Here is a 23,007-nt window from a genome sequence, read left to right on the forward strand (position 1 = left end):
AACTTCTGACCCTGGTGCTGTTGGACCCTCTTCTTTTAGTTAGGTCACACAGACATGGTAAATATATTGATAGGACGATTGGGAGACAACCACACTGCTATGTACTCCCCTCCTCAATTTGTGTCTCTATGACCTGGACAGTCCCAGAGACTTACATTATGCAGCCATGCAGGTCTTATAAAACAGAGTTATGGGGGAAACGTCCTTCGGCGACTTCTCCAGGCTTGTTCGTCTGAACAGTCATGGTCTGGACACTCAGAACCCGACCAATCAAAATTTTTGACATGTCTCATATCAAAAGTTTTCTCTAATGCCAGGTATGCTTTAACATATGTGTCATCATATGATCCCAGAAAGATAAAAAGGGTGAAGTATACAAATACACTTATAAAAGGCAAAATATAAAAAGAGAAGGTAAAATGCTTCATCATTCAGTCTGGAATGCCCATGTGTAGAGGACTACCCCACTTCTCGAACCACTACTAAGTTTCCAGAGCACATGATAGCTTTACAGTGGTCCCACCTAAGCACTCTAATGGAGGTCACTCAATCCCCCTCTGGATGCTAATCCTTTTAGGACTAACCTCCTTTCTTTCTCTAACTGGTCCACAGTTCACCTATTCCCTGCAGGATACAAATGCTTTCCTGCTGTGAGCCCTCTTTCTCTCGAGTTTCCTAGATATAGGTGTAACCCGGGTCCTTGTTTTTTAGGCCACTCTCTAGTATGCTCCAGCTTTAAAGGGATATTCCCCCCAAGAGCTAAAAAATGAAGTGCTGCCAAACCGAGCTGGTCTTACTCACAAAGTCCCCCTGAGTATTTCGAGCCATCTCCAATCTTTCTAGCTGCTGGCATTCCTGGGTTCCAAGTTTTTCTGAAGTCCTGCTCCGCAGGAGCAGGGAGCAGTGTTGGACAGGACTGAGTTTAGATGATTTTATGTGTCCAAAGGGGGTAAAAGCACCTTAAAAGAAGCAAAAGCCATAATAAGTTTATTTTACAAACATAAAAAGCTATGGGTGGGCTATTTATTAATGCAAAAATGATTTTGGGGGGAATAACTCTTTAAATCCTTACAATACTGTATATACACACTTGAAATACATGCATTAAATTGTGCTGCATTCTGTTGTTATGGACATCAGTTACTGAAGATAAATCAAGGTTTTGTCTCCAGAGGCTAAACTGAAATTCTAATGCATAAATATGAAGTGCCACTGTGGTTAGAACTTTCAAAATCTAAATCTAAAGTAGATGTGATATAAAGTAGGTTTGCAATTTGCATTCATTCATTTATTTATTTTTTTAGTCATCACGGGAAAAAAATGGACGTCCTGTACTTAAACTAGTGTTTTTTTCCCCAAAAAAAATCTAAACACAGGAACGCCTGTGTTTCCCAGGTCATCTGTGCTCACAGAGAAGGAAGTCATGTGATTGATGAGAGTCACGACTGGAGTCATGGATTCGCTGTACACCACTAGCGATGACTGAGCCCGCGCCAGGGAGCAGCTTCAGCAGTGCCCACCGCAAGGCGGGATGGCTTGCTGCAACAGGCAACTCCCAGGTCGCTACACCTGGCTTGGCTTAATACTGGCAGTGGGCGAGGGGCAGCTGGAGGCATGTAAGCAGGAAAACAGCAGGACTCATGGCTGGAACTGCTGGCAGCAGGAACACAGCAGGACTCATGGCTGGAACCACAGGCGACAGGAATCACATGCCGGAATCACAAACAGGAGTCATGGGCAGCTGGGACCACATGGTACAGGAAGCATGTACAGGCACAACACTACGATCAGGGCAAGCTGGGATTTATATGGAGGTGTAGGAGCACATAAATCAATTAGGGATGTACTGTCCCTTTAAATCTCTGACAGCCGACAAGCGTGCCCTAGGAGATGGGGACACGCTCGCAAGCTGGGAGAACAGAGTGCAGGGCTGTGGAGCAGTGAGGCACCCCGGGGGACCAAAGCAACAGAATCGCTGGCCCCTGCAAATGGGCTCCGGCGTCTGCAGAGGAAAAGTGGTGGGAGATCTGTAGTTTGGGCCCCCGCGGCACCTGGACGCTGTTGCCGCCCTAACAATTAACACATCGAGCCATGACTCTCTGTACTGGACCGGACTTCGTGTTCAGTCTCTTTTTTTCAACCAGCACTAGACTAAAAAGCTTCAGGAGACTGGACCTGGATTTATGGTAAGTATAGCTGTTATATAGCAGCCTTCAGGAGACTGGACCTGGATTTCAGATAAGTATAGCTGTTAAATAGCAGCCTTCAGGACACTGGACCTGGATTTCTGGTTAGTATAGCTGTTATATAGCTGCCTTCAGGAAACTGGATCTGGATACAGTAAGTATAGCTGTTATATAGCAGCCTTCAGGACACTGGACCTGGATTTCTGGTTAGTATAGCTGTTATATAGCTGCCTCCAGGAGACTGGACCTGGATACAGTAAGTATAGCTGTTATATAGAAGCCTTCAGGAGGCTGGACCTGGATACAGTAAGTATAGCTGTTATATAGCAGCCTTCAGGAAACTGGACCTGGATTTCTGGTAAGTATAGCTGTTCTATAGCTGCCTTCAGGCGACTAGAGCTGGATACAGTAAGTATAGCAGTTATATAGCCACCTTCAGGAGACCGAACCTGGATTTCAGATAAGTATAGCTTTGGTTTAAAGCATGGTAATTGAAAATAATAATGATGAATGTGAACTGCAAACTTGCTTTATTTCACATCTACTGTTGATTTAGAGTTTGAAAGCTAGAAGGACAATGACACTTTAAAATGATCTTTGTTGATGTTATTTAAAATATATATATTAACGTGGTTATAGCATTATAAAGATTAATTTTGAGCAATATTAATTCACCCTTTTTTAATTATTTGTTTTAAATATACCCATTGTCTTCAGCTGAATGTGGAGCGACAGTTATTGGAAATGAAGGAACACTGCTATCTCCAAATTTCCCGGCGAACTATGACAACAACCATGAATGCATATACAGAATAGAAACACAGCCCGGAAAAGGGATCCATCTTCAAGCAAGAACTTTTCAGCTGCTTGAGGGGGACATTCTAAAGGTAAGTTTACTTAGAATACTTAGAGGTATTAGTAGCTCAAAAGTAGTTGATTAGTAGCTCCTTTTTATCCTATACTACTATAGATGATGTGGTGATGGTGATGGTGCGGGCATTATAGATGCACTGGCTTTGCAAAGTGTTCCCCCCCCCCCTCATTACATCAAATAAAGAATCAAACATGAGCCTATCATAATGGCCCTTGTTAATGTATAAGAAGAAACCTTGACATGATAGTTATATAGTAATATGTGTCAACTAAATTCTAACAGATATCTTACATCTTCATATTTTATAAAGCAATACTGTAAGGCTAGGTTCCCACTACATTTTTGCAATTCGTTTTTTCATCCTTTTTTTGAAAAAAACGGATGAAAAACGGATAGCAAAAACGGATGCATATGTGTGCATCCCTTTTGATCCGCTTTTCCATTGAATTCCATTATAAAAAAAACACATCAAAGCGGATCCGTTTTTTCAACCTACACAAAACGTAGTCAACCTAATTTTTGTGTCCGTTAAAAAAAAAAAACTGATCCGGACACACATGCATCAGTTTTTTTCTATCCGTTTTGTTTAATTTTTTTTTAACAGATAAAAAAAACGTATTGTAAAAACATAGTGTGAACCCAGCCTAATACTGCTGGCAGTGAGCAAGGAACGAGGAGCACGTGAGCGCTGACCTGGGAGGTCGGCGCTTGTTTACTCCTGGTGATCGCCCCGTGTAATAGGGGCTTGATAGATGATACAGACCTCTATTTTCCCAACCAGTGGGAACATTACTGTTAGTGGCTACATTACTGTTAGTTGTTGGAATATAAACTTTAACTTAAACATTAACTTAAATGATTATAATGGATGAAAATAAATAAAGATATATATATATATATATATATATATATATATATATAATGAATCAATAACTTCAAGAGTCGTCTTCTCAAAAAATTTACCGAGCAGGAATATAACACTCACCCCTTTTATTATTAAATTGTTATTCGGCACTTTCATTCCTATACATCCTATTCAAAATTGAAGTCACCTCATGCACCAAGTCAAAAATGCAAGATGACAGCTTAGCTTCAAATATCCAATTTCTTTTTAATAGAAGCTGACAGGAAGGAACAGAGTGGACAATTTCTTTTTTCTCCCTCATTGATGATCTTAGAAAAGACACACTACTCTGAAATGTCACCAATCTTTTCTTTTCTTTTCTTTTCTTTTCTTTTTTTTTTTTTTTGAGGTTGCCTAAGTAGATTATCAGAAAGGCTGAGGTTATAAAATCTCGAAGGAAAAGTGCAGGTATAAATATTAACTGTATTGGGGAAAAGGGCTTTAACATGTTTGAAAACATAATTGATTATACAAGTCTTGACAGCACGTGAAGTGTTCTGATCTTTCATCTAACCTGCCAAAAAGAGGGATTATATAACCAAATTAATCTTTTGCCCACAATAAGGATTTTGTAAGTGAATTACAGTATTAGTAGAGATTTATTTACAGTGTCTGTTTACTCTAAAATATGACTGTTTTGTTTTTCTGTCGCAGGTGCATGATGGGAAGGATGGCTCTTCTAGATTTTTAGGAGCATTTACGAAAAATGAATTATTAAAATTGACGCTCAACAGTACTTCCAACCATTTGTGGTTAGAATTTAACACCAATGGATCTGACACCGACATTGGTTTCCATCTAGTTTATACCAGTAAGTAGTTTTTTTCTTCTTCATATTATTGGAAAATGCCATTGTTTTTTTACATCAGTGGTGAGCCAACTATCGGGCCTCCTGCTGATCCTTTGGTTTACGAAGCTATTTGAATGGAATTGTTCTGCAGTTTCCATACAATGCAAATGGCTGGGGTGTTAGGGCCCTATTACGCGGAGCGATAATTGGCCGATTCGGCCGATTATTGCTCTTTGTAATAGAGACAACAATTAGCCGATTAAACGATCATCGGGTGATCGTTTCTTTAGGTCCAGACCTAAAATCGTTGTCCGACAACCGTGCATCACTACGTGTAAAAGCAATGTGCGGCCAATGGTTAACAATTAAATAAACTGTTCATACCTTACCTCTCCATGCTTCCAGTCTCTTCTGCCTTCCGCTCTCCTCCCGGCACCGCACTCTGCAGCTTCTTTGAGTTGGCCCGCTGCTCAGCCAGTCATTGGCTGGGACCAACGTGGCTGTGCGGCCTGTGAACACAGAGAAGCGAGCAGCGCTGGGAAGAGAGCAGAAAGCAGGAGAAGACCGGGAACGTGGAGAGGTAGCTGCCAGGTAATGTATTAACAGTTTAGGGCAAGGGCTGCATGGACATCGCTAACGATGTTCATGTAGCCCTTACCAAATGATAATCAAGCCGTGTAATAGGCTCAGTAATCAAGCGCCGATCCAGCAGATTGCAAGGAATCTGTCTGCTTTATATCATGCTCAGAGCTGCAGACATGGGCAGACAGCTGATATGGAGAGAAAAATATACCTGTCCCTAAGCTGAGGTTATAAAACCAAGATTTCCTTCCAAACGCAAGTGTCATAGAGGCCGTGCTGAGCAGCAACTCAGGCAGCATTCTGGATTACAGATAAAAGCAGGTACACCTATCCTTTTAAATGGTATACATACGTTGCTCTGTGAAATGTGTTTGATTGGTTAATTAGCTGTGAATTTCCAATGTAAATTTGTAAATTTTGTATTACTGTTAATATTTAATGATATCTACCAGCTGTCTAAGCACAATTCAGTGCAAGGGAGGAAGAGACTGTGGTGTTACCAAGCATAAGTCCCGTATAGCATAATAAAAGCCACAACAGATTCTAAGCATGCTGTGAACTCAACGTATTGCTATCTCTTGGGGATTTTTACAGCAGATGTTACCTATTGCAATGGAATAAGTGGAATCAGTTGTCAAGGTGCATTGACATATGCAAGTAACATACATAGGTTTCAGATTTTAGAGTGATTTAAGAGCATTAGCTCAATGTACGTATGTTGTAGGTTTTATATGAATCCATCCAGAGACTTATAAATTTTATAAACATCTGCCGTCACTATGTATCATAAAAGCCTAAGGCTACATTCACACGTTCCAGGATTTTTCCAGACTGTATAGTATGTCTACAATATGCAAAGAAAACCATTTGTAATCCATGCATAATCCATCCTTTAAGCCAAGAGGGGTACATTTTTTCCCTCTACCCTGTTGGCCCTAACACTGTTGGCACTGATCCTGCTCTATGCACTGAAAGTGGGCCGGGTGTGCCCAGTGTGGCGATATATCCTCACCTTGGTGACGCGCCTCCATTAGAATCCTATCTGGCCACGTTTCTGAGGCAAGGGGTATCGTTTCACTGAGGGTAGCGGACCACCTCCACTGCAAACATTGGGACCAGTGCACAACAGGAAAACAGTGCCGAGTGCAGGACCCGGGCAGCATTTTGAAAAAAAGGTTGCGCTATTTTTTAATTTCAGGGGAGTTTCGTCTTTATGCCTTTTCTCGTGTTGTAAAAACTGATGTGTTATCCATGCTCCTCAAGTCAGTATGATTAGAAAAATAGGCAATTTATACAACTTTTATTTTACTGCTATTCAAAAATTTTGACTTTTTAAAAATTAATAGATGTGTTTAAAATTGCTTTATTATAATCCTTATAACACTTTTATTTTTTAATCTATGAGGCTATTTAAGGCACCCATTTTTTGCCATGATCTCAGAGGAGGTAGTGGTCTCCTTACTTACTATAGAGCAATCCATTCAGGCATCTGGATGAGCTTGACTTTTTCACTGTCAGTGTCAACCCCATCTGCCCCCCCCCCCCCCTTACCTACCCTCAGTGTAGCAGCCTATGTAAAAGACCTACAGTATGGCTTCCTCCTATAGATAGATAGATAGGTAGGTTCACACAACATACAAAATAGACATGTAAAAAAGACGTCCGTCATTGCGTTATTTTAATTGACTTCAATAAATTGCTTTGAAGTGTGTGGAATAACGGACGTCTTTTTCACACCGTGCATTAAATGACGGACATCTTTTGAGGTGGATGTCTTTAATAGGCTATGTTCACACAACGTCAAAAATAGAGAAAAGACGGCCGATTTTTTAATTTAAATTTTTGCCGCAATTTACTGACTGCAATGGAAATGCATTAAAGTCAACGGAAAGACTGATATCCAATGCACACAATGTATGGAATAATGGACGTTTTTACTTTTTACCGTGGACAGCATAAGGCCATGTTCACACAATGTCAAAAATATTGAAAAGGCGCCCGATTTTCATTCTCATTTATGCCACAATTTAACTGACTACAATGGCAATGCATTGAAGTCAGAGGGAAGACGGACGTCCAATGCACACAGTGTATTGAATAATGGACGTTTTTGCCGCGGACGTCAAAATAATGAACATAATCAAACAGCGGACGTTTTTTATTAGCTATTCACACACAGTTTTCCTTTTGTCACCGTTCTTTCTCTGTCTTTGTCACTGTTCTTTCTTTTTACTATTAAATTCAATGGACTTTTCAATTAAGCCGCACCCAAAGTCCAATTAGTAACCCTAATTAAAATAATGTACAAACACCAGTTAGGGGAGGCCAGACAGCTAAATAACGTCCGTTATTTTACACTCAAAATAACGGACATCATTTTGAAAGGAGCTTTTTCCTTTTTTGGACATTGTGTGAACATAGCCATAGAGTCCAATATCAAGCACTTTATGTTATTCCTGTTATTTATTTTTTATAATACACATATTTTGCAATTTATTGTAACATTTTCTTCTTGCTCAATCTATGTGTCTACTTGCTTTACTGTTTGTTGCAAATAAAAAGAGAATTGATTTAAAAAAAAAAAAAGTTTGTCACAAAGTACAGTGAAAAATTGTTCACTTAGTAATATCGTGGGATCTGCAGCTGGAGGAAAACTCTTTAATGTCAAACTGTGAAAATCTGATTTTTACTGTATGAGCAGTGAGGATTTGTAATAGACTACCCTAGGAAGCAGTTTTGGCTGCAACTTAGACCTGCTTTCCTGAATTAATATAATATCTGTATTGTCTGGATCCATAGTATAGTAGCCATAGCCAGCTATAGGCATACAATATAATGTGACTCTGGGAGCATTAACTAGAAAACAATTATGTCATGTTACGTAGCATGCTGCATCACAAATTACAATTGTTTCCTTTTAAAATCATCCCTCTATGTATATATTGAAGAAGCCTCTTAAAGCGACTCTGTACCCACAACCTGTCCCCCCCAAACCGCTTGGCTTTTAATCCATGATCTGTCCTGGGGTCCATTCAGCAGGTGTTGCAGTTATTGCCTTGAAAAACAACTTTTAAACTTGCAGCCCTGTGTCAAACTGGCGTGGCCTAGAGTGTGTGTGCATTAGGCTGGCACAACCTCTCTGTCCCTCCTCCCCGCCCTATTCATCATTAGGAATGCTCTAGCCAGGTATTCTCCTATTCCTCCCTTGTCTGAACACTGCACACATGCCTTAAAGATCCAGCCCATGTGCCGTGCCCACACAGGTGAATAGTAATGATGAAGAGGGCGGGGAGGAGGGACAGAGAGGTTGTGTGAGCCTACTGCACAGACACTGTAGGCCACTCCAGTGTGACACAGGGCTGCAAGTTTAAGAGTTGTTTTTAAGGACAATAACTGCATCACCTGCCGAACGGACCCCAGGACAGATCTTGGAATAAAAGCAGCTATCCGAAGGTACAAGTGGTTTGGGGTGGGCAGATTGTGGGTACAGAGTCACTTTAACCTTCCTTTGGATCATTCAGAGTGAGCTCTTTTTCTCATCCCATAATACAAGGATGGGGAACCTTCGGCCCTCCAGCTGTTGCAAAACTATAATTTCCATCCCTTCTGGACAATCAAAGCTTTTGCGTTGGCTGTCCAGACATGATGGGGATTGTAGTTTTTCAACAGCTGGAGGGCCGAAGGTTCCCCATCCCTGCTGTAATATAAACATATTTTCATATTTATTCATAATAATGCTGCTACAAACCATAGAGAGAACCCATTTTATGGGTAGGTCAAAGGTTCAAAATTCTTTGATTCTAGTTGGGGATCCTGAATAGCTACAGAGGAGGGGGACTAAAATGGTTATTTCTAGACTACTAAAGATGGGTGGTGTCTCTCTTCTTAGATTAAAGGAAGGAAAGAGGAAAAATTATACAAACTTTATTATTATTAAAGGAGAAGTCCGGTGGATTACAAAAGCCAGCAGTCAGTAAGAGCAGGGGGGAAATTGATTACAAGTACTAACTTATTTCTCACAAACACATAGAAAGCAGCAGCCCTACAGGTTCACAATGTGAATATGACCACACGAAAAGTCTCAGTTGGGTTGGCTACATTGGCGGTGCTAACTTAGCAAAGTCATAGAAAATCCAGAAATCAAGTAGAAAAGTTGCACTCACCCTGGATGTCTTCTTATGCTTTATTTCTGCTACGTGGACGGAGTGGTGACAGCCTTTTTCACGCTCTAGGCGCTTCTACAGACCTCTGTAGAAGAATTTAGAGCGTGAAACTGGCTGTCACCACTCCATTCACATAGCGTCTGCTCACTTTATGTCAGCACCATGTCCGTTTTGTAATTTAAAAAAATAAAGCGTAAGAAGACATCCAGGGTGAGTGCAACTTCTTTTCTACTTGATTTCCGGCCTAACTTATCTCTCCCTGTGTCCGCAGTAAGTGTCAGGACCGTCCCCGCTGGAAGGCCTTTCTTCCCCGAGTTATGATGATGTCACGACTCGGGGGGGGGGGGGAGGCCTGTCCCAGCTGATGGAGCAGCTGCTCAGCTAATCAGTGGCTGGAGCGGTGTCCCACTCCAGTCACTGACTGACTGAGTAACCAGTCAATCAACTGGGTCGTGACATGTTAGCTCTGGAGAACCTAGAGCCTGGCGGGGGTCCCATGGCTGGTCCCGCCACTCACCGCGGGCGTGAAGAGAGGTAAGTTAGCACTTGTAATCAATTCCCCCCTGCCCCTGCAGGCTGCAAGATTTTATAGTTTGCCGGATTTTTCCTTTAATTTTTTGCCCCTCCTCTCTCTCTCCCTCCCCATCCAGGCTTAGGGTTATGTAAGGGTGGGTGGAATTAGGGACAATAAGCCTTCTGTTCTTGTAACCTGTACTCTATAAAAAAGCAGGTTTGGGAGCCTATTAAAGGGTTGCTCCTCTAACAGTTAAAGGGTTATGCTTTAACCTGGTCCTTTGCTAGTATTTATTGGTCTGTAAAGCATGATGTTTGGTACAAATAAGTATGCCGTAATATATATGTATAATGGTATGTCCATTTTAGTCTATAAAAATAAAGAATTTAAAATTCATATTACAGGATCAGGCTGGGTTCACACTACGTATATTTCAGTCAGTATTGTGGTCCTCATATTGCAACCAAAACCAGGAGTGGATTAAAAACACAGAAAGGATCTGTTCACATAATGATGAAATTGAGTGGATGGCCGCCATATAACAGTAAATAACGGCCATTATTTCAATATAACAGCCGTTGTTTTAAAATAACAGCGAATATTTGCCATTAAATGGCGGCCATCCACTCAATTTCAACATTGTGTGAACAGAGCCTTTCTGTGTTTTTAATCCACTCCTGGTTTTTGTTGCAATATGAGGACCACAATACTGACTGAAATATACGTAGTGTGAACTTAGCCATATACATATTATGTTCACACATCTGTTCAGCTCCATTTAAAATGACGTCCATTATTTTGAGCCTAAAATAAAGGACATCATTTAGCTGTCTAGCCTTCTCTGGTGCAATGGCGGGTGTTGGTACATTATTCTAGTCTGGAGTTACTAATTGGACTTTGGGTGTGACTTACTTGAAAAGTCAATTGAATTTAATAAAAACGTAAAAACGGAGAAAGAACTGTGACAAAAGAAAAAGTGTGTATGAACAACTAATAAAAAAGCTGTTTGCAAAAGAGGTCCGAAAATTCTGAACATGAACATTATTTTTAAGTCCGCAGCAATGACGTCCGTTATTCAATACATTGTGTGCATTGGACACCCGTCTTTCCATTGACTTCAATGCATTGCCATTGCAGTCAGTTAAATCCCGGCAAAAGCGGCCACCTTTTCTCTATTTTAGACGTTGTGTGAACATAGTATACTGCTTCAAAGACCTTGGCCTTGCTGAATTCAACATAGATCGCTAGGGTATTTGCTGAAGTGGCAATATGGACATCTTCCCCCCCCCCCAAAAAAAAAAAATAATAGAAAGTGACTATTACAGTATCTTTTCTGATTGAAATAAAGGGAAATATTTCTACATTTCTTTTTTTTTATTTGAATAGTAAAGGTTTAAGCAACTAAGTTAAGGTTAAAAAGCTGAATATACCAGTGAATCTTTTGATTCAGTCGTTTAAAAATCCACAGGGTCCATCACAGCGCTGTGCAATACAAATGTATATAAGAATTCTAATTCATCCATGCGGAAGTTTGGAAAAGCAGCATGATGGGAAAGTGCAGCAAAACCTTAGCAGAGGTTTCATGTTCCCCACGGACCGTCATGCTGCGTCTATATCCACCAGCTGTAAAGAGAATACTGTCACAACTGTTAGATTACACACTAGAGTTACTGGTCACGTAGTTTCCTATTCATTGGTTCACTTATTGATGTATGCAATGAATGTTGTGACTTTTATAAAAAAATTATTACTTATAGAGGTATGCTGCTTTCTGAGCTTCCCTGTTCTTTTTCTTTCTTGTTACTTCTGTAATGTATTATTTAGTCTAAAGAAATAGTCATAAAACAAGTTTCCACTGTACATATAATGGCAGTGTGCAGTCGTATGTAACTGTATATATAGTGTGATTGGGTTGTAGTACATGGGTATGGGTGCGATGGCAGACTTCTAGCTTATTGATGTAGTGTCTCTGAGTAAAGTAAATTTTGAATACTTCTTCCATCTATACAAACAGCAACAATCGGGATTGGATTTGCAAGCAGGCCTACATTTAATAAACAGGCATGATATGCAGGAGGAATTTGGATAATTTAATAGCTGTCTAGTGATGAGCGAATATGCCAATGTTCGGTTCAGATCCCGAACACGAACAAAAAAAAAATTATTGTAATCGGTTTGTGTTTGGGTTTGCAGAACATTCACCGACAAATAACAAACGTAAAGTAGAAGCATACGTTCCTGTCTTTGCAAGTGAGTAAACACTGGCTGATTGGGTCAAACCAAACTCATTGGCCATTATCGGCACATATTCTATCACCTGGGGAGATGTGCAGCCAACAGGCAATATTTTTTCCCCCAGAGGGCTGATAGCAGGAAAGGGCCACTTGAATGATCTAGCAATCATTTGTGTGAACCAGTCACATGACTGATTATGCCTTGTGAATGCTCTTTAAATGAGGGCCGATCAGAGAGATTTAGCAAAATACAATCAGATAGTATTCCACGGCGCAGATAAAACAACTACAGTTCATCCAATGGGGGGGGGGGGGCAAGAAAATTCTTACTTGGTGGTGTTGTGCAAGATATGAGGCACAAGTCTCGCAAGATAAATACAGTCCTTCCACTCCAATGCAAGACAGACCGTAAAAGGCAGAAGATCCAAAAATAGCATGTAAAATTTAATCAAATGAAAATTTATATAAAGGCTGGACGTGCCTCTTCCTCAGGTGCTGAGGTGGTCAGATTGTCGATTAAAAGACCAGTGGAGTTTGTGCATTATTCCTACTAATTATGATTTAACCTGTGCACAAAATCCATTGGGTATCTTATGGGCGCCCCCAAAAATATAAAGAACCTCCTAGCATGGACTTGAAATATAAAAATTGGTCTAGAGATGAACATTACGTAGGGCGATTTAAAGGGGGTCATTGAGGATTAGAAAAACATGGCTGTTTGGAGGGCTCATGTGGGATTATTCTTAGAAGAAAGCTGATGTTTTGTCTAGTTCTGGCTAATCCCCTTTAAAAAAAAAAATCATGTAGACACACAGTAAAATAAAAGCATATTATGGCCATAAATACAGACGTGTATTTCAGTCAGTATTGTGGTCCTCATATTGCAACCAAAACCAGGAGTGGATTAAAAACACAGAAAAGATCTGTTCACACAATGATGAAATTGAGTGGATGGCCGCCATGTAACAGTAAATAGCTGCCATTATTTCAATACATAAGCCGTTGTTTTAAAATAACAGCAAATATTTGCCATTAAATGGCGGCCATCCACTTAATTACAACATTGTGTGAACAGATCCTTTCTGTGTTTTTAATCCACTCCAGGTTTTGATTGCAATATGAGGACCACAATACTGACTGAAATATATGTAGTGTGAACCCAGCCTATAGATGTATGTGCCCCGTTAAAAATGGTTGATTTTTAAATGAGAATGTATAATGCCATAGTAAAAATCACTACTTACCTCCCGACATCATACTTACCTGTGCGTGTTAACGGAAAGATGGGTACCTTTTCCGTCTTTGGACCCACTCCTAGTTTTGGCTTACATGTACTGTTACAAAACACTCAGCCAAATACTGCCACATGAAACAAACCTAAGGATGCAAGCCAGTTGACTTCTAAAGAAAAGAAAAGTAAGAAAAAGAGATATCTTCTCTTGTCCTTTCTTTTTCAAACATTGTATAAAATTTTTTTACAATATAGTACATCAAGACAAGTATCTTATAACAGGATACTACAAAAGTGTCATATAACAGTAAAGTAATACAAAAAAATAAAATTGCTAAGTCCCATATAACATCAGTTGTCCTTTCAATCTGCATTAATTTATGATTACAGTATTTATTTTTTATATATGGATAATGAATAGGTAAAAAAAAATTTCTAGGATAACTGTAAGAAACAGACAACAAGCTTTCACGTAAAGTATTTATTCTTGTATTCAAAAGTTTTTCAACTGCTCATAAACTTTACAAACAAAATCTGAAGAGGGACAGATAAATGTTCAGTCTGTGCCGGATCTGACTTTGTACATAAACCCACAAAGCTAATTTTTCCGTTCCAGGTGTACTGGTTTAATTAATGAGGTTGCTCGTTTTTAATAAGGGCTGATGCAGAGCTCAAGCATTCTACAAAATACACACTGTAACTGTTGGAACTGCTCCATGGTGTTTTGCTGGCATCCGGCTGCTATAAGTCTTCTCATTCCATCCTTTGATGTGAATTAAAAATATAATCCGAACAATTTCTGATTCTGAACCATTTAGTTGCTTTCTTTATTATAATACTGTAGTACATGAGGGAGAGATCTGCTAAGCAGCGATAGAACTCTACTTCAGGGAAAAAGAAAATAGAGATGCCTTCCAATTGTTTGTTTATTTATTTATTTATTTATTTGGTCCTAAGCTATAGGAAAATATAGGTTTTTTTATATCAAACGAACCTATAAAGAGAAAAGAGAAGAAGAGCTGGGTGTGTACATGTGTATGCAGATCCACTTTCAGGGAATTATTCAATGATGAAACCTGCTTTGATTTTGATTCTATCGTTGATCATAGACCACACCCTAAGGGGCCTATTCCACGGAGCGATAATCGGCCAAACTGACCCAATTCGGACGATTATCGCTCCGTGGAATAGAGACAATGATCAGCCAAACATCATGTCATCGGCTGATCGTTTATTTAGGTTCAAACCTTAAATCATCAGGCATTGACCTTGCATCGCTGCGTGAAATAAGGATGCTCGGCGGGCGACCAACGATTTCGCAAGCACCATTCTTTACCTAATCATATTGCAGGTCTTCTCCTGCGCTCCTTCTTCCTCCCGGTCCCGTGCTCAGCAGCAGCTTCGGTGCGGCCTATCTTAGCTGACAGATTGCTCAGCCAATGACTGGCCAGGACCGCCGCGGCCAGTGATTGACTGAGCGGTCTGTCAGTTCAGACAGGCCGCACCAAAGCTGCTGCTGTGTGTGGGACTGGGAGGTAGAAGGAGCGTTTGAGAAGACCTGTAACATGTGTAAGTAATGTATGGTGTTTAAACAAGGGCTGCAAGGACATCGGTAACAATGTCCCTGCAGCCCTTGTTTAACTGATTATCAGGCCGTGTAATAGGCCCAGTAAACGAGCGCTGCTGTAGCAGATCGGTACTCGTTCACATTACAGATTGGGCCCCCATAGACCCGTGGAATAGGACTCTAAGGCCATGACCACACAACGTCTTTTTTTGGCCTTTTGACGGACTTTATTTTGAGCCCAATTTAGGCTGGGTTCACACTGCATTTTTGCAGTCTGTTTTTTTTTCATCCTTTTTTGCAAAATGCAACTGTGTGCATCCATTTAATCCGTTTTTCCTTTGACTTCCATAAAAAAAAAATCTGATCAAAATGCATCCATTTTTTTATGCACCCTTTTTTTTAATAATGGAAGTCAATGGAAAAACGTACATTTTTCCATATTTTTTTTTTTTATTGCAAAAACGGATTTAAAAAAAAAAAAAAAAAAAAAACAGATCGCAAAAATGCAGTGTGAACCCAGCCTAAGGGATGTTATTTTGATCCAGTATAATATCCTTTACAATACAACACTGATCCAGTATTAATAACCTATACAATACAACACTGATCCAGTATAATATCCTAGTGGGTGTCATCTGCTTTTCCAGGTCAAAGACTGCAGAACTACAGTTGCCTTTAGTGAATTCTAACAGTGGCTCCCGTAATCACGTACCCCAGGATGAACAGCTAAACTGAGTAACAGGCAGTTGCAAGGAAAATATACAAAGAATTACTGTCCGTTAACAAGAACAGATAATAAAAAAAAAAAAAAAAAAAAAGATTAAAAGGATGATGACAACATTTGGATGAAAATGGTTGCAGCCAAAAATGAAGCTGAAGATAGTCAGGAAACTAGGGAAAGGACTGGTACACTGTATACACTATAAGTAAGAGACACTAAAGATCCGGCGGGGTATTCAGGAGGAGACCGGCACTTTATGGGCTTACTAGCCAGCGCTAGCCAATTAATGGGACATTGGTCCTTTAGGTGCAAATTTAAGGGGCCTCAGCACAAACTTACGATAACTATATTCTGCCGCCAGGGCCTGGAAAAATCAGTGACAGTATACAACAGATTTGCGTCTGATTTATTTTACTGCAGGTTCTGAGCTGAGGGCGCATTAGAGGATCCTCCTGTTCTTCGCTGAGCCAGTCTGACACTTTATCACATTGCTAGGTATTTTAAAAAGACTCTGACACCTCTAAAACACCCCCTAAACTAAAGTTATCAGTATTAGATTAAACTATGCTGATTCTGAATATGTATTTTTTATCTGTTTTACGTTCTTGCGTTCCTTTGCGATAAGCCCACAAACGTGGGGGTCTAAGTAGTCCCCTCCATTATATTCCTGAGTTAGTGGTCCTCTCTATGCATCACACACATGTTCACACACTGTGAAATACAGGTAAAACATGTGGTTGTGCGCTGCTTAGTAAATCCGTCTGGTAAAATGGAGGCAGGGCAGGATTGAAATCAAGATCTTGTATCCTATTTAGAGATTACTTTAGTTCAGGGGTGGATAAGGGGAGGTGACAGAGCCCCTTTAGGTTCTTATCCAGATACAAGTAACTAGGAACAAATAATAGAAGCTGCATACACATAATAGAAGGTAGAGATGAGCAAAGTGAATGCAGCAAATCAAAATTCACTGTGAATCAGGCCATCAATTTGCTTCATTCTGCAGCCGCACATGCTGTCTGGAGCATCAATGGGCAGAAAAAAGGGATTAACCATAATCCCTAGCTCCCGTCCAATCAGGCCCCTCAGTGATGTCAGCACCTTCCCCTCTATATAAGGAGGTTCGGTAACAGAGGTGGCCAGTCGGCTGTGTGTGGAGGAGAGAGCAAGATGGCAGCAGGCAGTTACAGCAGAGCAGGGAGAGACTAACAGAGTGATATAGGGACAGAGAGGAGAGGATAGAAGAGGAGGGGAGAGCTGATTGACTATTTGTTGTAGTTGCCAACCAAGTGTCCAGTTTACCAGGTAACTGGGGGCCTATAGGAATTCACTGGGACCAGTGAAGACACAGTCCATATTATTACTCACTGGGCACTGTAAACTCCTATTGAGTAATACAAATTTACTAGGATCAGGGAATGGGGCATGCGCCTTTCATATTCAGAGCTCGCACTCCACTCCTACTGTGTTATACAAGTCCAGTTTTATTAGATTAGATGATTGGCTGACTTTTTTTTGACACTTTTACATCAACATGCTTTAACAAATTCGCCCTTCTGTAATAGTCCCAGCATTGTAACTACTATAGTTTGGCTGTTTTATTGAAATTCGTTAAGATTCGATTCTCAAAATTTAACAAATTTGACCCAAAATTTGCCAAGCTCGCAAACCAAATTTCCGGCTGCTCCCCTCATCTCTAATGAAAGGTTATCTATCAAATATGTGCAGGATTGATTCTTTTTATTTTAAATGCATTGGATATATTAATAAAAAATATAGGAAAATCTGAAAGGATCAATATATCAGCTCAGAAAACAAATTACACACGGCACTCCTCAAGAGGATTTATACAATTTATAAACATTTATTATATATACCATATTTTCCTATATGTAGACAAATATATTTATTATTTTCCCTTACTATATTCTATTGTCTAGTTCTATATAATATACCTTTATTGTACTACAGACGTAAAATTTCTTTAAATTTAATCATTGTAAAGATTTCCTTTTCTGACATAAAGCTTTCCGTCAGACTCATTATGCCAACGTATAAGCTTTTCTCGCTGCACATACAAGTACTTTCTCTTTATCCAGACAGAGGTGGCTAAAAAGTCAGATTAACTTTTTATATCTGGCAGGACAAAGAGAGGTTTTAGAAATCCATCAGTGTATCATTGAGACTTATTCTTCTCAATTAAAACCAGACTTGCCGAGATCCCTGCTGCTCTCATGAATGAGGAAGATGTAGCCCTAGGCAGCTTCACAGCTGGTCCTATTTTTACTGTCCTCTAAACAGCAGGCAGAATTTGTGTAGAAAGTTGTTGTTTTGGTCTCTAGTATGACACTGCTGGGCCGCACTGACGGCAATCTTTGATTAACCTTAGATGCAACATTAAATACATATTGCATCTTGTCTTTAGAATATCCCGGTATTTTAGTCTCGCCTGTTAATGAGGGTATTCAAGGGCAGACACAGTCTTAATCTTTTATAAAGCACACGTTCAATTATACTGCCTTCTGGTATACATTTATATTATTACCTATTATTTATACCACTGTGGATTTAATATGTTGGATCCAGCGGACACTAAGCCAGACACTTGAAATCTGCTTTTCTATGTTTAATTTTTTAATTTTTCAATCTTAAAGTGCCACTGTTGTTTCGTTTTTTTTTTTTTCAGAAATCAATAGTACAGGCGATTTTAAGAAACTTTGTAAGTGGGTTTATTAGGCAAATCTGCCATTATCTGCATTCAAAAAGCCTTTACCAAGGCCCTCCCTCCCTCCTCTCTCTCATTCCCTGCTCATTATCAGGGAATCTCGACTATTTGACATCAGTCCAGCCCTGTGTAACCCAAGGAGAGAGGAGGAGGGAGATTATTCACCGGCAGAGAGCAGAGAACAAAGGATTACACAGTGGGAGCTGTGTTAAAAGCAGGTATTCAGAGGTCAGAGAGGTCAGTGCTGACTTCAGAGGAGATAGCCCAGTGATGTAGCTGTAAATTAACTTTGTTGTCCTGTTTCGGTGCCTGATCTCCCTCCACCCCTCCCCTCTCCATAAGAAAGACGGGGGGGGGGAGCTTCAAAATGCTTTTTCATGATAAAAATGCATTTTTCGGCTAATAAACCCAATTACAAAGTTTTTTTTAAATCGTCTGTGCTATTGATTTCTGAAAAGAAAAAAAAAATTAAACAACAGTGATACGTTAAAATGTAGGATCTAGCGGACACTACGCCAAACATTTAAAATCTCACTTTTTATGTCTTATTTTTCAATCTTAAATCTAATCTGACCCATTTGTAACCCCCCACCCCAAACCACTAGTATTGTTTATTGGCTCTCATGAACTCCTTTCCTGGCGCAGGGTTCAAATCTCTCTCTGTGCTGTCTTTATATATAAAAGATTGTTTTATTTAGGAGGAGCTGTGTCAAAGAGGGCCTAGAACGTCCGTGCCCTAAGCCTGCAGCACCTCTCGGGTCTTCCTCCCCCACCCTCCTTCTCCCGGCATTACAAGGAAGCTACAAAGTTGCAGGTAAAGCCTGCCAGAAACTTGTTTATAACAGCCAACTTGGAAGGGAGGGGAAGGCAGACAGAAAAGCCTATATGCAGGGTTTTTTATGTCTTTTTGATAAAGCAGCAGCTCAGAACTGGCGGAAGGAGACTGAATATATAATAACAAGTATGGAATGCATTGTTAGTTTCACCATAGGCAGCGACATATGAAAGGTATGTTTAAGTGAAGTACCCATTTAGGGTACAAACTCACTGGGTGGATCTGCAGCGACTTTCTCGCTGCGAATTATCAGCAAGACTCGCTGCGAATCCCTGCCCTGTACAGTATATGGGCAGACAAACTCACAGCAGGATGCACATCCCACTGCGAGTGTTTCTCCAGCCCGCCCCGTTAACCCCCCCGCCAGCAGGAGAGTATACATCTCCGGGTCCCCGCTCCGGCTTGCTTCGGGGCTCCCGGCAAGTCCCAAGCCAATCATTGCGCTTCCTGGGTACAGATTTGCTGTAAAATAATCCTGAAATCTTGCAGTTTCTATACTGACCACTACACCTTAATTAGGCTGAGACTGTTCTGCTCAGATCATTTCCCAGCAGTGCCCTTCTTATTAATACAGAGGATTACAGTTGGATGTAACATCCGTATATAGGGATACACACATCATTGGTTCATGCCCCAAAGTGCTTCTGGTTCATTTGACAGGTCCTGGCTTTTATGCCTCTCATCCATGGGGCTTGCTGTAAAGCACATGTCTAAATGCTCTTAAACGAGCTCATGCTAGATAGCAGACCCCATAATAAAGCACAAAAAATTAACTTAAAAATTACAAACCGAAAATAGAACCAGATTATAAAAAAAAAAAAAAAAACATGTTGCAGTACATGGCTCTGCGAAGAATCCAGATGATACATTACTTTTAAGAAAAAACAAAACTTTTGATTGTATTTATGTCTGATAATAGAATTTTATGCTACATTAACGGATTCGGGTCACAGCCAATTTCTCTTTTTGGGGTTTTGTGCTTTGATTTGTATATTCTAAAAGACAAAAGGCAAGGCACTTCCTAGCGTATTAAAGTTGAAAACTGGGGGGTGAAAAGTAGAGATGATCGAACATCGGGAATTTTTAGGTTTGATCAAACTCGAACCTTCTCGAACCTTTTTAACTCCATTACCGATTTCAGCATGTTTTCCAGGCGGTACTCAGGCTGTCTCTACCTTCCCCACAGAACGGGAAGGCATCGGGAAAAAAATGACGAAGGTTCGAGTTCGATCGAACCTCAAAATTCCCAATGTTCAATTATTTCAATTGAGAAGTCTAAATTAAAACCACTCACCTAGTTGAGTTGTGCTATAAAATAGGCACAACTCTATTGAAGGCTTCATAAGAAGTACAGTACACCACAGCCAGTTCGAGGACAGCAGAGAATTGGTGTGTGGAAATGTAGTAGTAGCGATCCGAGCAAATCAGGACCAAGGTTTCCCTCTAAGGACCGGCGTAGGTGTGATGATTGCCGTGGTATTCAGCGTGCACGTATCACATGTATCAGATAACACACTACCAGAATCTTCATAAGGTGGTGAGTTTATTTGCAAGGCATTTTGGCCAATCTCTATATTGGGAAGGCCTTTATCAAGCATAAACTTTAATGACAATGAGGTTTCCTTTAAGTGTTACAAATTCAAAAAACAGTTAAAAGAGAAGTCCGGTAAAAAATGTTATATAAGTATTTTATTGCCCACCAAAAGTTATAAAAATCACCAATATACACTTATTACGGGAAATGCTTGTAAAGAGCTTTTTCCCTGCACTTACTACAGCATCAAGGCTTCACTTCCTGGATAATATGGTGATGTCACGACCCGATTCCCAGAGCTGTGTGGGCTGTGGCTGCTGGAGAGGATGATGGCAGAGGGATGCTCAGTGTCCCTCTAGTGCCATGTGTCCCTCAGTGTCCCTCTACCATCATCCTTTCCAGCAGCCACAGCCCGCACAGCTCTGGGAGTCGAGTCGTGACATCACCATTTTATCCAGGAAGTGACATCACCATGTTATCCAGGAAGTGACGTCACCGTGTTATCCAGGAAGTGACATCACCATTTTATCCAGGAAGTGACATCACCATGTTATCCAGGAAAGGAAGCCTTGATGCAGTAGTAAGTGCAGGGAAAATGCACTTTATAAGCATTTCCCATAATAAGTTTATATTGGTGATTTGTGTAACTTTTGAGGGGCAATACAATACTTTAATAAAAATTTTAGCCGGACTTCTCTTTTAATCACTTCCGGGGTTACCCGGCACGAGCTTGTGGTACTACAGGTCCCATCATGCAACATCAATAAACCAAAAAGTAACTATTTGGTTGTGTACAAATAACACCATAAGGATGAGCAACATATAGCAGAGTAAAAACACATATATTTTGTTACGTTTGTTACCCGATTGGGTGTGTTGTGTTGGGCTCAAGTGACGATTGGGAGCTTAGTATGGAGTCTGTCTATATTAGTAACTGTTGTTGCTTTCAGCCGAGGCGCTCGTGTCCTATTTTGTAGAAGTGTGAGTGAGGCTGGACTTACTGTGCTGTGTAGCCCGTGTAGCAAATAGATTGCACTGCCTTCTTCTTTTCCATTGAATTCAATGTGCACACATTATTAAATTGAAAATCCAGGTATATTTTTACAGTAAAATGACAGCTGTATTTTTGGTTCATTTTACATGGTGTGGGCATAGCCTAAAACACTTTTTTAAAGGAGAAGTCCGGCTATTTTTTTATTATTTGGCAGCCAGCAGGGGCAAGGGAAAACAATATATAATTCTAACTTACCTTTCCATGTGCCGGCACCGTACGGCTACACTAGCTCCCGGACCCCAGCCGAAAGGCATTTTCCCTCATATCCTGGTGATGTCATGACAAGGGGGAAAATGCCTTCCTGGCTGATAGATAACATGCTCAGCCAATCAGTGAGTGCAGTGACGTCCCACCCCAATCACAGATTGGCTGGGCGGGCAGTCAGTCAACCAGGTCGTGACGTCGGCTGAGAGAAGATCCCGGAGCACGGTGGGGGTCCCGGAGTGGCGTTCCAGCACTGGAGAGGAACATGAAGAGGTGAGTTAAGGTGTTTTTTATGCCCCCCCCTGCCTTTTTTAAAAAGAATTCCCCTCGCCAGGCTTCTTTAAGGTCATAAAAGAATTAATTTAATAAGTAATAAAAACAAAGAACTACATCAAGTGAATAAATTGTATAACATGTTGATTAAAATCCATACCTAATGCGTCCTAAATTATGTTTTCACTTGTGAAGAATAATTACACCTGGACATTTTTATTTCAGAACTTTTATGCCGGATAAAACAATTTCACGGGTAGAAATGTACAATGAATATAATCTGATTAATTCCTTATCTGATCATTGTCAAAGTAATTTTTCCTCTGCATCTATTACGCAGTAATGCTGATTAAATTATTTGAATTCTCTAACAAATAATTACCTTTTGCAAAATCACTGTTAAATTATAGTGATGAATAATTACCCTAGATAATTGGAATGTTGGTGACAGCTGTCAGCCAAAACAGACAGGAAGATTTCACGGCAATTCGAAAGTTTGGGAACTTTTGAATCTGATAAAGTAGATAAATATGGCAGCAGGCAAAGAATTATTCTGTGATGGGAGAAAGTATATTTATGTATGTCTATGTTATTTGTCCTGAGCATCTAATTTTCAATA

The 23,007-nt window shown here is 40.2% G+C and overlaps 1 protein-coding gene across 1 annotated transcript in view; it reads left to right on the forward strand.

Moving 5' to 3' along the window:
- The window catches only part of CSMD1 (CUB and Sushi multiple domains 1), a 946,348-nt gene that overhangs the window by 670,642 nt on the left and 252,699 nt on the right, over positions 1–23,007 (forward strand). The window contains exons 22-23 of the mRNA XM_069973446.1: positions 2,904–3,073; positions 4,619–4,775. Coding sequence (XP_069829547.1) covers positions 2,904–3,073; positions 4,619–4,775 — 327 coding nt within the window. The remainder of the gene's footprint in view (positions 1–2,903; positions 3,074–4,618; positions 4,776–23,007) is intronic.

This window comes from Dendropsophus ebraccatus, chromosome 6 (genome assembly GCF_027789765.1).
Source record: "Dendropsophus ebraccatus isolate aDenEbr1 chromosome 6, aDenEbr1.pat, whole genome shotgun sequence".
Classification (NCBI taxonomy): domain Eukaryota; kingdom Metazoa; phylum Chordata; class Amphibia; order Anura; family Hylidae; genus Dendropsophus; species Dendropsophus ebraccatus.